At 42.9% G+C, this 16,168-nt stretch overlaps 1 protein-coding gene across 1 annotated transcript in view; it reads right to left on the bottom strand.

The window, feature by feature from the left end:
* Window positions 1-933: 933 nt before the first annotated feature.
* Window positions 934-16,168, bottom strand: part of MSN (moesin) — a 42,570-nt gene continuing 27,335 nt past the window's right edge. The window contains exons 3-13 of the mRNA XM_027903220.1: window positions 11,061-11,156; window positions 10,252-10,526; window positions 9,550-9,633; window positions 9,059-9,205; window positions 8,490-8,586; window positions 7,784-7,947; window positions 7,221-7,351; window positions 6,407-6,567; window positions 5,792-5,884; window positions 5,142-5,375; window positions 934-4,150 (exon numbers count right to left, since the gene is read on the bottom strand). Of these exons, the coding sequence (XP_027759021.1) occupies window positions 3,986-4,150; window positions 5,142-5,375; window positions 5,792-5,884; window positions 6,407-6,567; window positions 7,221-7,351; window positions 7,784-7,947; window positions 8,490-8,586; window positions 9,059-9,205; window positions 9,550-9,633; window positions 10,252-10,526; window positions 11,061-11,156 (1,647 nt within the window). The 3' untranslated portion in view covers window positions 934-3,985. The remainder of the gene's footprint in view (window positions 4,151-5,141; window positions 5,376-5,791; window positions 5,885-6,406; window positions 6,568-7,220; window positions 7,352-7,783; window positions 7,948-8,489; window positions 8,587-9,058; window positions 9,206-9,549; window positions 9,634-10,251; window positions 10,527-11,060; window positions 11,157-16,168) is intronic.

Below are 16,168 nucleotides of genomic sequence, written 5' to 3'. Positions count from 1 at the left end.
AGGACGAGAAAAAGCATTAGCGCCATTGGTGAGATCACCCTTTCCAGACTAGTGCAACCCTCACTTGAAGGCTGCAGCAGCATTGAAGAAGACATGCAATTCCTCCAGTGTTCATGTTTTCTGAATCCTGGAAGGAAAAAAAAAGCCCCTCACCTATCAAAACTGGATCCAAGCCATGCCTCGTGGGGATCACAGAAGTCTCCATTGCTCTACACTTCATTTTGTTTATAGACAAGCTCAGGTTTCTCCCTCAGCACCAGATCTCTGAGCACCAGCATGTTCCAGTGAAATCTCCACCTTATTCTGCAGTGCAGCAACCATAACGCAGAGGTTCTGCGTGGTCACTCTTCACGATCACAAAGAAAGGAGCTGCAAATAAAGACCACACAGGTCATTAGCTTAGCAGTGGCAGCACTCTTGCTCTGCCATTGCCAGAGCCCATCCTGAGACACTGGGAAACACAGAGACAGCCATGGCAAGGCAGCTGCAAAGCAAACTGTGCTGAAACTCCCAGTCCAGGGTGATGGTAGGACAGACCTCACAGGGTGTCAGAGCAAGCAGCAGCACCAAGGCCCATCCACCCTCTCCACACTGACCTAATGGTGGATGCACATTTGGCACAGTGGGCACTCAGTAACAGCAGCACTTCCCCCTCCATCCAACACGTCCATTTGGGAGCTGAAGATTTATACTCAGTGTCTCCACAAAGAAATGTGAACTCCAGTACTGGCTCCAGTCAGACTGCTCGAAGGGGTGGGGAGGGGGAAAGGGCTGTTATTCAATCAGTTGCTTTTCAGAGTGCAAGTATAAGCTCGTTATTTGCGAGAGAGCTACCAGGCTGATCTCTGAGCACCGTAGAGCAGACCTGCCCAGCTAGGAGGCACAGCACTAGGCTCAAAGAAAGCCTTAAGTAACCAGCCAGACACAATCTGCTGAATTTCTCTGAACTTTATTGGCACTTCAGGAAGAACAAGGTATAGATTTTAACAACTCCTCCAAACAGGAAAAAAAAAAGCCTTAATATCAAGGTTCTCTCTGCAGATAAGCACATAAACTCATGAATTACTCCACAACCTTAAGGAATTGATGTTTTATTATAATCCAGAAAAAAATTGGTCAAAAACCTTCAACATAATTTACAGCAACAACAAAAAATAAAACAAGAAAAAATAAGCCAAGCAAACATTAGATAAAATACTTCCCTCCCCCCACCCCCAGGAGGAGTAGATATCCAATTCAACTGGAACAGGGAGAAGAAGAAGAACTATTTATTGTATTCTAACAAATAAAAAAATGTGCCTACAAATCTCACCATAATACTGAAAGCTTCTTAGTTTTCTTGCAAAATATCATTTCTTTACAATACAGTATACATTTCCACAGGAAGGAGGACTATAAACATATCCTCCATCCCTTGACTAATATTTTCTAATTGTGCATAGCTAGAAGTATTGAAATCAAATATCATTAGATACCACTGGAATATAATACTGGTTAAGAAGGTGGCAGGGCTGAAACAACTACAAAGAGTTAGGTGGACTCACTTGGCACAAGCCGTTCTATTCCTATATTGGACCGTGTGGAATAGAACGTTTAAAAAACCCTATAAACAAAGTCATGCCAACATCATAATACATGAGCTCAGCAGTGTTGTGTGACCCATCAAAGCAGAAAAGGTTTACTGGTTTATTATTTGAACACTTATTCCAGGCACCATACATCAGCTTGTTAGGAAACTGTTAAAATGTAATAAAGGCTCTTCTCCCCCAAATGCATCAATAGTCACCATGGACAGAGCAGAAGTACTGAGAACCAGCTTTTAAGCACCAAAACAGAAGTGTAAAAATTGTCTGTTCCCCAGTAATAAGACTCACGCAGAGTGAGTGTCAATGACCTTCAGTACAGAAATACACAAATCAGGTCTGACAATTTACCAGCAATCATTCATTTGGGACTTCCAAAGTACTGAGGGATGTGTTCTCGGCCAACAAAAAGCTTGCCATGTCACGTGCCTACCCAAAAGCATGCTATGTCCAGGGGAGAGCAGGGAGCTCCTACATGACACATCTGGATGTTTAGGAACATAGCTCATCATGTTGCTTCCAACAGAGGTTGGTTGGTGTTTGTATGGATCTCCACACAGACTTGCATTGCTTCCAAAAAATAAAATACAGCACTGGTGAGGTTGTTTCCAGCAACCCAAGGAATTCCTGGGTAAATACTGCAGTTTGTTAACACTATCATGAACATTTCTTTTTTGGCACAGTCCCCCTTTACCTCTTCCTATACAGCAGGTAGCTGAAAATATTCCAGCTTTCAGATGTTTCCCTTCTGTCACCATTAGCAGTGATATCATAAAAAGGGAGAATCCACAAAACCGAGCAAGTCACAAGATTTGGGATCGTGCTAGGCAAGAAAATAAATCACAGGCTAACCTGGTGACTTCCTATAGGGACAGGCTAATCCAAGGAAGGCATAACAAAGGAGGACTTCACTTTAGGTGGAATCCATTTTTACAAGGCCTCTCCTGAAGTTTAACAGCTGCTTTTAGCAAGGATCAAGGCAAAAATCCAATTCAGTCCTGAGCATACATGGCTATTTCCTCCCCATAAATAGTAGGGAAGATTCTGGGTAGCTACAGCATGGACAGCTTGGATGACAGACATGATAATTATGACAGTAACTGGCACAAGTGGCTCTCAGGACCAGTCTCATAACCACTTGGGTCCTGTTTCTAAGAGACAGAGCCTCCTGTTCTCAAAGCTACAAAAGATCAAAGCATCCTTCTCGGGAAGGAAAAGCACTTGAGCCACGGATCTGGTAGAATGACAGTGAGGATTAAGGCAGCAATTGGGCAAGTGTCGCAAGATCCTCTCCCCTCAAACGCTGCTTGAAGCCAGGAAGACAGATGCAGTCCTGTACATGACCCAGATATGAGAATAGTTTTTGGTCCCCAGCTGCTGATTACTTTTTATGACTGCATCTAGTTTAAACTAAAGACATCTGAGCTACAGTAGATCTACACACAGTCATAAGGCACCAATGATGTGCTAAAAAGGCCTCTTATGGAAAACCCTGAAATCATGTTCACTTAACTAGAAAAGTATTGGTTCAGCAAGAGAAAACACTGCTACAGGAATTTTTACTCTTTTACATTTCTACCTCCCACTTCAGGTTTTCATTGGTAAAACCAAAAAGGAAGGCTATGTACTTCAGCTATCTCTGCCTCACTGGTTACATTCAAGTCAGACAAATGATGGTGAACAAAGCCATTTACCAGAGTCAAAAAGCAGCGAATTTGAGGCTCTAAACCACACTGCGTCAGTGGAAATATTCCAAAGGCCTCCTCATAATTAGGAAATTCAAAATTCCATCATTAAGCAACAAAAGGTAATACCACCAGGAACACCACAGAATCCATTTGGTCTGCTTATATTTGTAGGACAAAAGCTTTGGTCTTTTAGAAAGAAAATCCATATTTTACCTCCAATCATTCTTCCTAACCTCCAGTCTTCCCTTCTCAACTACACGATTCAGACCCTGCATTAAGTCAGAAATTCAGATCCTGGCTACTAAGATTAATCCTGAAGCTTGTGCCGGTTAGTAGGAAGGCAGTGTCAGACTGTCAGCCCTTGACTGTACGTAATGCAGCACAAGTATCTCCTGGCCTCCCCCCACCAAGGGAGAGGACAGCAACACAGCCCCCTCAGTGAGCAACACCAAATCCAACACAGTGAGTCTGCCCCAAGCCAAAAAAATTTCAGATTAGCTCCAATACATGTTTGCTTTCTCACGCCACCCCAGGAAGATGCAAATACTATTCTTTCTTCTGTTGCTTAACTCCGGCATTTGCCCAAAACTTGATAAATAAGACCATGGTCACTCTTCTGTAGTGGTTCCAGCATAGCACAATTATGAGCGAATGATGGGAGAGGCTGGGAAAGAGGGGAGAAGAGAGTGCAGGGCAGCAGGTACAGGGGAGAGTTTACATGGACTCAAACTCATCAATGCGCTGCTTGGTGTTACCCTGACGAATCTGACGGAGCGTCTTGTACTTGTCTCGGCCCAGACGCATGTTCTCAGCGTGGATCATGTCATTTGCTGTCTTCTTGGTTTCATCCCGAGCATTTGCCAGCTCTGAGGAGAGAGCCTTTGGAGAAGGGGAAATAGACAGCAACAGGTTAGCACAAGCCAGAGACTCAAAGCTGGACAAGCAGCTTTCTTCTGATCCCCCTAAAGATTCAGTACCAACAGAGATGGGAAACAGACAAGCCACATGTATTCAATTCCGGTCAACCTGCTCTAACTGACTTTGCTTGAGCAAGGAAGTGGGGCCTCTAACCTGAACAGTTCTGTTATTTTGTGAAAGCTGTTAATACTTCTCCCTAACATATGAAGGTAGAAAACATCAGGCAATCTGTCACCCTGCTTATCCTTTCTTAGCACAGTAAGAAAGACTGTCTCCAACGTATGTACTTTAAAAGAATTGTCAAGTAGAGAGATCCCTAAAGACAACAGAAGCATCTTGCAGAATCTGAGAAATTACTAGCTTTCTACCAGAAAAGAAATTTGCTGTAGAAGATAAGGTGTCTGTGTAACCACCATAGCACGATGAAGAACAAGCAAAGCGTGATGCAAGTCAAGCAGCAAACAAAATGCTTGGAATTCAACACCAGAACACTGGAGTTCATTACAAGAAGACGGTCAAGTACTGCTCTCTCCATGCTGAGCTCTAGGAGCCTACTCCCAGGGTTTTGCAATGCAACCCAGACACAAGAGTTAGAGACAGCTTCTTGACACGAACCAGACCAAGTTCTTTGATTCATTGCAGCCAAGGCTATAAACAGCTGTCAGATGGCTGGCAATACTCACACAATGCACACTATGTCTGACAGATGCTGCTTGTTGGCACTGCTTCAAAAATACTTCACTAGTCCCAGTGAAATAGCAGTCAAGTGCCAGGAGACCAGATCTGCCTCTCTACTCAATAGTTAAGCAGCTATCCTGGCGAGATCATGATCCTCTCTTCCCCACTTCTCCCTTCATTTTTTAAATAACAGTAATACCTCCCAGCTGCAATTAGTGTTGAGAAAAAAGAAGCAGCACCCAGACACTCATACTCTCTGCTGCCAACTTTTTACCTTCAAGTGTTTCTGGACTCGCTCATTCTTCTCTGCTTCAGTGGTGCGCTCCTCCTCACTGCGGTCCTTAATGGTGGCCTCTGACCGCAACTCAGCACTGGCCTCTGCTGCATTCTCATCCTGCTCATCATCATGCTCATTCTCAGAGTGCATGGGTTCAGTGACATGAGGGGTGCTCATGGCAGTCTTCAACTCCTCTTTGGTCTTCTCTAGATCCTCCTGCACCATCTGTGCCTGCAGTAGGGCATGCCACAGTGAGTCGGTCAGTATACTACTGAGTGTCTGAGACTTCTCACAGAAGCACCACTCGGTGTTGTTACCAGAAACCTTGCACCTCAGAAGGGATATGTTCCAAAGCTACTCATCCACCATCATTTGCAAAAGTTTCGCTGGGTAACACTTAAGAAATTCAAAGAATGGTTACAACAAATGAAAAATGAGCTACAGGTCTAATTAGTCATAATATTGCTACAAGGAGTTATAATAAGTCACCCATTCCACCAAGAAAACCAAAAGGTGGGTATTTACAACAGCTTCAAGCTTGCAAATGTTCAGTCTAGTGTGGAATCTAGTGCAGTTGTTTAGATCACAACCCAGAATGAAGAGCAATTCCACAAAAAGCACTCCCATTTGCTCAGATTCTACTTTACCTTCTGCTGCCACTCCTGGGCCTCACTCTCTTTCTTCTGCCTGGCCAGCTCCAGCTGTGTGATCCTAGCTGTGAGTTCTGCCATCTCAGCAGCCTGCAGAAGAAAGGCTTTTAGTGAGAACAATACCAAAAGTACTTGCTAAATGAAGCATTTTGTCCAAGTCCTGAATCAAACCACTATATCTAACGTCTTTCCAATGAGAAGAAAGCCTTCCTGTTAACTTCAATTCCACCAATATCTTTATGATGCAAGAGGAAAGGAATCCAAGAAAGTTTTGCATTTCATTGTGGGTTGGGGTTTTCTTGGTTGTTGGGTTGGGTTTTTTCCCTTCTCCTCCAAAAAGAGTTACAGAACTCAATTCTTTGAATCCAAACCAGGGAAAGCAATCAGTGAGCTCTACACTCATACCATCACATAAAAAGGGCAAAAGGCACTACAAATCTACTGTACAAATACACTTGTATTTACACATATGGCCATCTGCTTGAGACTAAAAATTAAAGAACTTATAAATACAGTGCTTCCTCACTATATTCATAGCCTGGTTTGCATCAAGAGCTTGGATGTTCCCCCTTTCACTATTTTCCCTACTGGATTTTCAGCTCACTGACTTACCAGCTGTTCCTGGGTCTTTTGTTGATCATGGGATGCTTTCAATAGGGCCTCCTTTGCCTCTTCAGCTTCTCTGCGTTCTTTAGCCAGTTTCTCTGCTTCCTCCAGAGCTCGTTTTCTCTCCTGTTCCAGCTCCATAGCTCTGCGGGTCTGTTCTTCCAGTTCTGAAAGAATAGGGGAGCACGTTGCAAGACAGATCAAGTAAAGAATGGCAGGAGAAGAGGAAAATGCCCTCATGCCCACCCTCTGAAGGGTTTTCCTTCAGAGGAACAGGTAAAGGAGAGATGGGAGCAATCCCCTTTCCTCTCCTTCACATTGTAACTGGAGCTGGAAGACTAAGAGCCAGGCCTGTTCCAATCCCAGTTCATTTGTGTGGAAGCACTCATCCCAAAATTACATTCTTAAGGGCGGAGAAGCATCCAGCATTTCACTTAGGCAACACCACAGTAACTCCAGCCAAGCAATTAGACAGTAATCACCACAGTACTGTCTGGCATGATCCCTGCTACATTTTTTGACTCCTTCTTCTACAGATATCCTGGGATAAAGCTTCCAGCCAGGACAGGAAAAACAGCAAGGTACTCCCTCTACCAGAGAGGCATCCTGTCTGCCATCTATTTCTTTAATGCAAATCCTTTCTCAGCAACTGCATACAGAGGGCTTCCCTTCAGCTTCAGGAGGCTAAACCAGGGCCCTAACACCAGTCAGCACACAATACTGGAGAGACACATGGCTCAGAGATGCTCATAGCTTTACTGTTTGAACCCTTCTTACTCAGATTATGCATCTAAAGAAATACCGGAAGATTTCATGTTACCTTGCTGAGCTTTCTTGGTTTGCTCCTCAATTTGCTTGAGTCTCTCCATTAGCTCCTCCTTCTCACGTTCAATCTTCTCCTTCTCCTTTTCTGCCAACTCCCTCTTCTTCTTCTCATTCTCCAGCAGGGCTCTAATGGAAGGAAGTCACAATGTAATTTAAAACTATTACCCAGATTGGAGCACTTCCTAATAAAGCCAAGAGCACACACAAGAGATGTGCATTGCAGTATTCATATGATGAGTGGGCAAAAATATAAAGCTCTGCTGGCATTCATCTCAACAAAAAGTTCATAATAGCAATGTTATAAAGGAAATATCCATATTTCAAAATATGTGTTAGTCCCATTAAATGGATGGACGAATCTTTAAATCCAAGAAAGTAACGGTGAGTCCTATTTGTGATGAGTGCCATTACCTTCAACCCCATTAGATCTACTGAAGCAGAAATCAATCTGTTCTATTTTTGGTTCAAGCAGATTAAGGCATGCCAGCCATTTATCTAGCACATGATGCTACTTGTGCAGTGATCGATCAAGTCCAGGTTACTCAGAACCCTACCAACCTCTCCATCTGTTTCTGATGTTTCTCTTCCCGAGCCTGTGCTTTCATCTGCTGCACCTCAATGGTGTCTGGTTTACGTCTGCGCATGTAGAGCTCATGGTTCCCCATGCAAAGGGCCAAGATTCGTTTGTTAATCCGTAACCGAGGGGCATAGAATACAAAGTCCTTGGGACAAGAAAAAGGCAACATTAGACCTGTTCTTTCAGCCTAAGAATCCCCTCTGGATGCAATATGCTCCCAAACCTCAAGCTTTCTAGAACTGCCAGCAATGTCTAATTGTTAAGAATAATTGTCTAACTGTAGACTTGGTGGTGGCAGTTAGACACTTTTCTTTCAGGAATGGATTTCAAACTGACAAACCGACACAGGTCAGAAGCACCCAGCGTGTCATTCCAGTGTGCTGGGTTTCACTGTGACACACCCCTAGTGCCAAGCACACAGCAACAGCATCACCATTCCATTCCAAACACCAGCAGGGCTGGTTCACCAGGCACACTGCGACTGTGGCTTCTCCTACCTTTCTTCCAACTTAGTTATGCAGTGCCTGACCAGCCACATCAAGTATAACATCTTGTATTATGCCAGAAAAGGTATTAAACCTTATGACCAGATTTCCCTGCTTACATTAGCATTGACACTATTGATGAAAACCAAAACAGATCATTCAGCTAAAATGCTAAAAGTTTCATTTGAATGTTGCTTCTTACTGGTGCTTTCTTGTCAATAGGCTTGATAACAAATTTCTTGTCATTGAATGAGATATTTCGGATCTCACTCCAAGGGAATCCAATTTTCGGTGTTAGCCTGAAGAAATGGGAAGTAAAAAGAAATAAGTGAGCCTGAAGTCATTCAAAATTTTTAACTTAAAATATAAAGCTCAAAATTCTACCAAATCTACCCTCATATTTCAGTGATCTTATGTTAACTGAAATCAGCAAACAAAATTAGTCATGCAGATGAACTACAAATATAAGAAGCAATTTTTCAACCCTGCTTTGGTTTTTTAAATGGAAAACAGAACTGGAAAGTGCATCTATGGCAGGAAGACTGGGGATACAAGTAAAACTTAGCTTGATAAGATTTGACAATTTCTTGTATTTGTTGGTCCAAAGAAGCATATTTTATTAATTATTCTGTCAATGTCAAAAGCACAGCCAAGAATGATACAGGAATTGTGCAGTTTACTTAAAGACCTGAATTCCAGAAGAGATTAATTTTGAATGCCTTTATATTAGAAAGGAGCTGAATGCAATGATAAAGAGAGGGAGTTTGTTACCTATCATTCTGTTCATAAATGTTTAGTCCAAGAGCATCTACACCTAGCCAGAGTTCAGAGCCCTTCTTGTTCTTAATGCTGAAGTAGTTCACACCATACATTTCCAGATCCTGTGCAATTTTCAGGTACTCCAAGACAGCATCTTCTCTGCAGCATGTAAAAAGAAAGCAGATATTCTGAGTCTATAAGTCATTAGAGCAAGAAGGTGCTATCTTCCTATAAGGACAGAGCAGCAACAAGCTGGCAAAGGTTCTAAGCATCACCCTAGTAAATAATTAAACACGCTGCAAACTCAGTCTTCTTTACTAAGAACAGCCAGCTGATGTGGACCAGCAAGGACAGAAGCACATGAACCTAGTTATTCTGAGCAAATTACCTGAAGAATGGTAACAGCCTAAAGCAAGCCACAAATTTTTGTATGCATTCATACATTACACACTAACATATTTCACACGACTTTCAACACAGCAGTTTTATACTGCATCAGTTACCTAATCATTCCTCGATGTTCCTCATGCCACACCTGGATCCTCTCCTCCCACTGGTCCTTGTTAAGCTTGTGCTGCTCCAAAACCCTAGAAAGAGTATACAGGATGTTGAAGACCAAACAGTGCATTTACATACACACACAGTAACATCACTCTGTAATAATGCTTCAGTAAATACTCCATTGGCATCACAGCTCCCCCCCCAAAGATATTCTAGCAAATACAGTTTTATTATAGGGCTAGATAGAGACACAATGGTCAATATTAAGACTTTTGACAAATGACAGGTTTCATTCAGTTGTACTTCTCCTTGTAGCATATTTTTTTGTTTTGGAGCTTCTCTCACTACTTCTGGTTAAAGTTTCAGAGTAGCAATAGGATAATTAAGATTAAAGCTCCTAATTAAATGTATACTAATCTGAATCCTCAAAGAGGCACCAGGCTTTATTTTATCAAATCAATCAAAACACCTCCTACACTGAAAAAAAAAAACAAAACAAAAAAAAAAAAAAAAAAAAAAAAAAAAAAAAAAAAAAAAAAAAAAAAAAAAAAAAAAAAAAAAAAAAAAAAAAAAAAAAAAAAAAAAAAAAAAAAAAAAAAAAAAAAAAAAAAAAAAAAAAAAAAAAAAAAAAAAAAAAAAAAAAAAAAAAAAAAAACACAACCCAAACCTTTTAAGGCAGAAAAGGTCTAAGACTATTCACTTACCTCTGTGGGAGCAGTTTGTCACTAGCAAGATAGCCAGACTTGTGCACCTCTTTGTTGAAGTCTCCATATTTGGACTGGACGGCATAAGAAGCCAGAAGAACGGCTGTTTCTGGAGGACAATAAATGTCATCATTCAGAATTGCCTCCTTCACTTGGAGGAAGAAAAGGCGCTGTGTGATGTCCTGAATCAGCTCCTCTGCCACATCTTCTGGGTAGAACTTGGCACGGAATTTGAAAAGCAAGGGGCTTTCTTTGCGTACATCCTGCGCTGTTACCTGGAACAGAGTTAGCAGATTTTATAGCCTGTGTACCAAGTGAAGGGGAGCAGGTTTACAAACAAGAATACAAGCATAGACTAGAAAAAAAATTTCTCCTTTCCAATGAAGTAGCTCGTGGGCAGAAAAGTAAGGATTTTCAATTACTTACTGCTAAAAACCTTATCACTTCTCCCCACAGAAATTATGACAGGCCAGTAGTTACGATCAGTGCTAGATAAGTTACTTTCCAGGTTCCTCTCCAACTAAGATGCTCACAGTGAGCACCACATCAACATGTTACAAGGAAGGATAACAGATCTGGCCAGAAAACAAACAGAACTATATATGTAGGAAGACCAGGTCGGGCACCATGACTCTTTATATCTTGGGGAGGGGGTATGTGGACACCACAACACCAACTTGCTAATCTCATAGTACTTCAGGTGCACAGATAGGCAAGAACAGAACCCTGACAGAAGTACAGAGACTGAATTTGACTCTGCACTCCCAGAAACGTGAATAAGCAAGAGTGAAATCTTGAAACAAACATACCTTTTTGTTCAATTTCAGCCATGTTGAGAAGCCCTTGGTGTCTTGATACTGAAGTCCAAAAAACCAGACCTCTCGCAGACCAATTGTCTTGACAACCTGGAAAAAAGACAATTAGCAAGAGCCCCAGTCAGACTGATCTCACCAATGGCTAAGGATGTGTTAGAGGTAAGTTCAGATAAAGACAGCCAGTGCCCTGGCCTTCTGCCTCCCCTGCCCAGAGGTGACTGGGCATCTGGGGGGGTTTCAAGTGTACCATATTCTGCCCTCTGCCTCAACTCTTTAAGGCTTGTTGCTATTTATAAAAAAGAGCTTGGACATTATTTTCTTCAGCTATTTCCAAGCCAACATATACAGTCAAAAAACAATGCAACAGCTCTGACAGGCTGAATAATTGCCAGGGAGCAGGAGCACAGCTCCATTTTCAGGTACACCCCTCACTTATCATGCAAATGTACTACTCCTGGGCAAGTCACGAATCACCCTGCTAGGTTGTGTCCCACTAGGCTGTGCTGCTTTAAGATTTGTATTCTACTCTACCAACAGTTGTGGACAGGCCCCTCATGCAGCTCTTTACTGAGAGGCACCACTAAGATGAACTGCAGTGGGTAAACTGATATGCTACCCCTTGTGCCAGGACCAAGAGCCATGACAGACATTAACTACACTGCTGTGTAAGTTCTCTCTGCAGTTACTTCCTTAGCAAACTAGCTGTGCTATGTAAATAAGAGTTAAGAAAGCTTTACAGACTTACTGTAACAAGAGACAAGAGCCTCATGGTGGGGCAAGACAACTGCAGTACAGTTCCACTGTTGGTAAAAAGGAGATGGAAGTTTCTCTGCAAAGAAGTTTCTCTGCTGGCACAAGGCCACTCTCTGTGCACTGGCAAGCCGGGGATGTGCCACAGCATGCATCAAGTCTACACAATGAAGTTCCCCCACATCCCTCCAGAAGACCCAGGGGTTGTTCACAAACCAGCAAACAAGACACTTATTCATCACCTCCATTACTGGATAAGGAAGGGGAAGGGAGAAGACAACTGTCTTTAAGTCAGCATGGTTCCTAAAGTATGACAGTCAGCTGTTTTTACGCACCATCCAACTCAGGCTTGCTCAGAGCTTCCCCGTTTCAAAGGGGGTAACAACTATAGGCTGGAAATAAGCTTCGCCCTGTGAAAACTAGCTACCAGGTCAGTTGATATAATTTTGTATTGCCCTAACCCATGTTTTGTGATTCTCCCTAAATGCCTACTTCCTTTTAAATTACTTCCTTCTTGAATCCTAAGGATGCACTCTGTTCTCTTCTGACGTGATCTCTAGCTTTGGCAAAATACAACACCAAGGACACAGGTTCCCCACAAAGACATCACTGGTTAGATTGTTTAGAGCTTGGATCAGGCATTTCTTCTGGCCTTTCAAAAGCCTTTGTTCCTTTCAGGCCTGAAAACCATTTGCAGTTTTCAGCAGAGGTGTGCCATTAGTAGCACACACAGAGACAAAACCTACATGAGGTCATGTAGTCTATGTACATCATCCCATTGGGGTCCCTAAAATTTTTCAGCCTGTCATTGCCTGAACATGAACTGGAGAACTGGGCTAGAGCTCCTGCAGACCCAAGGGAACGTGGGGCATATAAACCTTCACTTGAGCATATCACACAGCAGGATACACACAGCTAAGGAGGCTTTTGGAGAAGAATCAGAATTTGCTGTGTACATTAAAAGCAGGTGGTACAAGGAGAGGAAGAAAGGCTGTCCTAGAGCCCAAGGATAGCTCTGTTCTTGGCAGCATTAATATGAATGAGATGGAAGCTCCTCACTCCACTGCATACATCTGCTTTCCTCCCTTCCACTTGCCAGCAGCTTATCCCTGGGAATTTAACAGGCTGGACTGCAAGCAAGGAGCTGAAAGGCACCACACTGTGGCCCCACACAAAAGGACTTTTATATTCCACAGCAGAAGCCTGCACAGCAATAGCAGAGAAAACAATGAACTGGGCAGAGGAGAGGGGAGACAGCACAGCACACAACATCACACTCCCAAGTTGCCACTGAACCAGGGCAGGGAGGATAGTCCTTCTCCCTCCTCAGATTTAGCAGGTTATTTAGTTCCACTTAGCAAGAGCAAAAACATGAAGAAACAGCTTTCTGTAGCTGTAAGAAGTCTGGCTGGCAGTTAGCAGCATAATTGTGTCTGGGGGTGTACAGCATTCAGCTACTGGCAGTGGCTGAGTCTGAAGAAGAGCTGGCACACAGGATGGGAATATAGAGAATATTGTTTAACACACACCACAATACTTAAATACCTAAAGTCTGCACTCTCATCTGGAGAGCAAATCTTTTCTTCATACCAAGGGGAGCATTAAGTCAGTCCCAGGGTCTTATTTACCCTGCAGGATAAGGCTTGGTCTACAACTAGCAACAGACTGCATGCAGTCTCAAAATCCAGCTGTCCTACAGTACCTTGACCAGCTACAATAAAAGCTTAAAATTCTACTTACTAAGCAATAGCACCATAGGGAAAAAGGTGCATTTCTGGTGACTCACTTCACCTTCTTCAGACAGTCTAAGCACACACTAGTAGGGTTTTTTTACTTATGTTCACAGAAGAAACACAAGGTATTTCAGGTAACCTTTTCTCTCGCTTGTCCTTATTCTATGTTTTCCAGGTCTGCACGACAACTCCTGTCCTTCCCCTCAGCACTCACCCATCTCTCTTCAAACTATGTTCTCGCCCTTGGGTGCTGCTCTACAGCAGAAGATGGAGCCATACACAGCCTCTTAAATGTAGATTTTAGTATGATGATGACTGCTGTCATTCTCAGCCCAGGAAATACACCACCATGCTAGCAAACAAGTGTGGATCCTGCATGGAAGTACTATCCACACACAGGTAAGACCAAAGTATGGAAGCAGGGGAGAAGACATTCCACTCGGCCCAAGTTCCTGCACCAAAGGCCAAATCACCTCAGGCTATACCACAGCACAGGTGTTTTGAACACTATCCTAGTTAAAGATGAGGTAGGTCTCTCTCCCTTTCTATGACAGACATGCCAAGTACTTCTGAGAGAAAATTGCCAGCAAACCTTATTGATGGAGGAGCCCTGAACTGGCACCACACATAAAGTTTCATATTCCATAGTCAAAACCAACTTAGAACACAGTCTTCCAGGTACCTGAACTTAACATGCAAGGTACGCTTCATCTACAGACACAAATATTTAACTGTCCTCTTTCCATTTAGCTGATGGATGTACTTCTAACTTTCCCTTTCAAAGTGCTAAAACGCCAGTGCTAAATGACAGGATCTTTGAGTTTCTGAACTTACTACAGTTTGCCACTGATCTCCTTAGCAACAAGCAGTCCATTTTTAGTTGGATTACTGCTTTTCTGAAAGTCAGTGTTTCCACATGTTACTGTGAAATTTGAGACACATTTTCATACCACTCACCACAAGCCTTCGTTACAGGAACAAGAGTTCTGGGGTTTGCTGGAGGAACTGGCCGCTGTCTCAAGACTTGGTGCTTTCTACCGTGAAACGCCCTTAGTGAGTTTTTTGTTCAGCACTTTCATCTACTGGAACAAGGGTTCCAGAGCCTTTTCCTATGTGTTTAAACACAACCAGGTAGGATCTTTCCAAGGCTAAAGGCTTCTCTACAGTCTTCCTCCCCACAAAGCTTAGTTTATAGGCAGCAATCACCTTTATTCCAAACACAGCTCAACTCAGCTGGAGTTAACCAAAAGTCGAGAGGGATTTAGTCAGCTTGTGCTGTAAGCTTTAGCAGCCACGAAAGTAGAGTCTGACAAACTGGTAGTCTACAAAACCACTAAACTCACTGCAGCAGATGAGTTAAGCAAGAAGGAAACCCCTAAGCATTAACAAGGTTTCTAGCTGCACAACTACCTTTATGACCATGCAGCCAGAAAAGCAATGCAAGGCAAGCCAGGGCAGGGCACATGAACAAACAAACAAACACCAACCAAAAAAACATGACCACCACATCCTCCACTATGTATAAGACTCGATGCAGAAGATAAAATACAGCATCAGTGACCAGGTTTGAAGTGTGCAGAGATGCTTATTGTTACAATTTTAATCCATACCTGAGCATGCTTTTCTACTATGAACTTAGTTTTGATCCCAGAAATTCAAAATGATGAAAAGCCTCTTAGGAAAGTTAACCACATGCTTTTGAAGTTTGAAATGACAGATACTAAAGTTTTTCTCACAGCACATTTTCCTTAACCGGTGACTTGGCTTCGTGGCTCTTAATTGGACAAAGATCACCATAAAGGAGATTGGATGCTACTGGTTACTCTAAAGGCTTGTTCTGAAGTAGCATGTTGAAGCCAACATCTCATACACTTTGCTGTGTCAAACAGCTACCACCGGAAGGACTGAAGTTACCGTGGTCAGCTACAGACTCAGAGAGCTCTAAGCACATCACTGAGAAGCACATCTGTTCTGAACCTGGAGAAACAGAGTTCATCTAAGGTTAGGGAAGTAAGTACTGACTGAATGAGTAACCCCAGCTCATTATTAAGAAGATCCTGATGTAGGGCCTATCAAATGGGTAGAGATTCCCACCCACTGACTACATTCACCACCCAACATACCTAGCGCAGCAGACAGAAGTCCTCCACAAGAGCCTGGAAGGAACAAGGAGCTCTGAAGGGAATGAAAGAGCAAGGCACCAGCAGGTTCCAAGACCAAAAGTGACCCCAAACAAAGTATTTGAGAAGCTGCCTCATCCAGCACATGGGGGACTTACAAGTAGGCAGGGTGTTTTCATACTGCAGAAGTCAAAGCAGTTGAGGATTCTGTGACTAATGTGCACTACTCTGAGCCTGCTGAGCAGTCTGTCAGCTGCAGCAGCCACTAAGCCAGAGCATTTCCGTGAAGGTGGGCTAGCCAGATGCGCAACACTTGGGCAAGCAAATTAGTCACGTCTCTCCTTGTCCAAGGTACAGGCAAGCCCCCCCTTGCCCCACAATGGCCAAAATCTCACTGATTCAAGCTAGAAGCAATTTACTCAAAAATAAAGGATGTTTGAGAAGAAAAAGATTGGAGGAACACAACTTCAAAGCCATCAACAACTAAGAAGTTTCACTA

Source organism: Empidonax traillii, unplaced genomic scaffold (genome assembly GCF_003031625.1).
Source record: "Empidonax traillii isolate 1590-97213 ecotype Southwest subspecies unplaced genomic scaffold, ASM303162v1 scaffold945:size354297, whole genome shotgun sequence".
NCBI lineage: Eukaryota > Metazoa > Chordata > Aves > Passeriformes > Tyrannidae > Empidonax > Empidonax traillii.
Note: the sequence above shows the minus strand (reverse complement) of the source record. Positions and strands in the feature narration are given on the sequence as shown.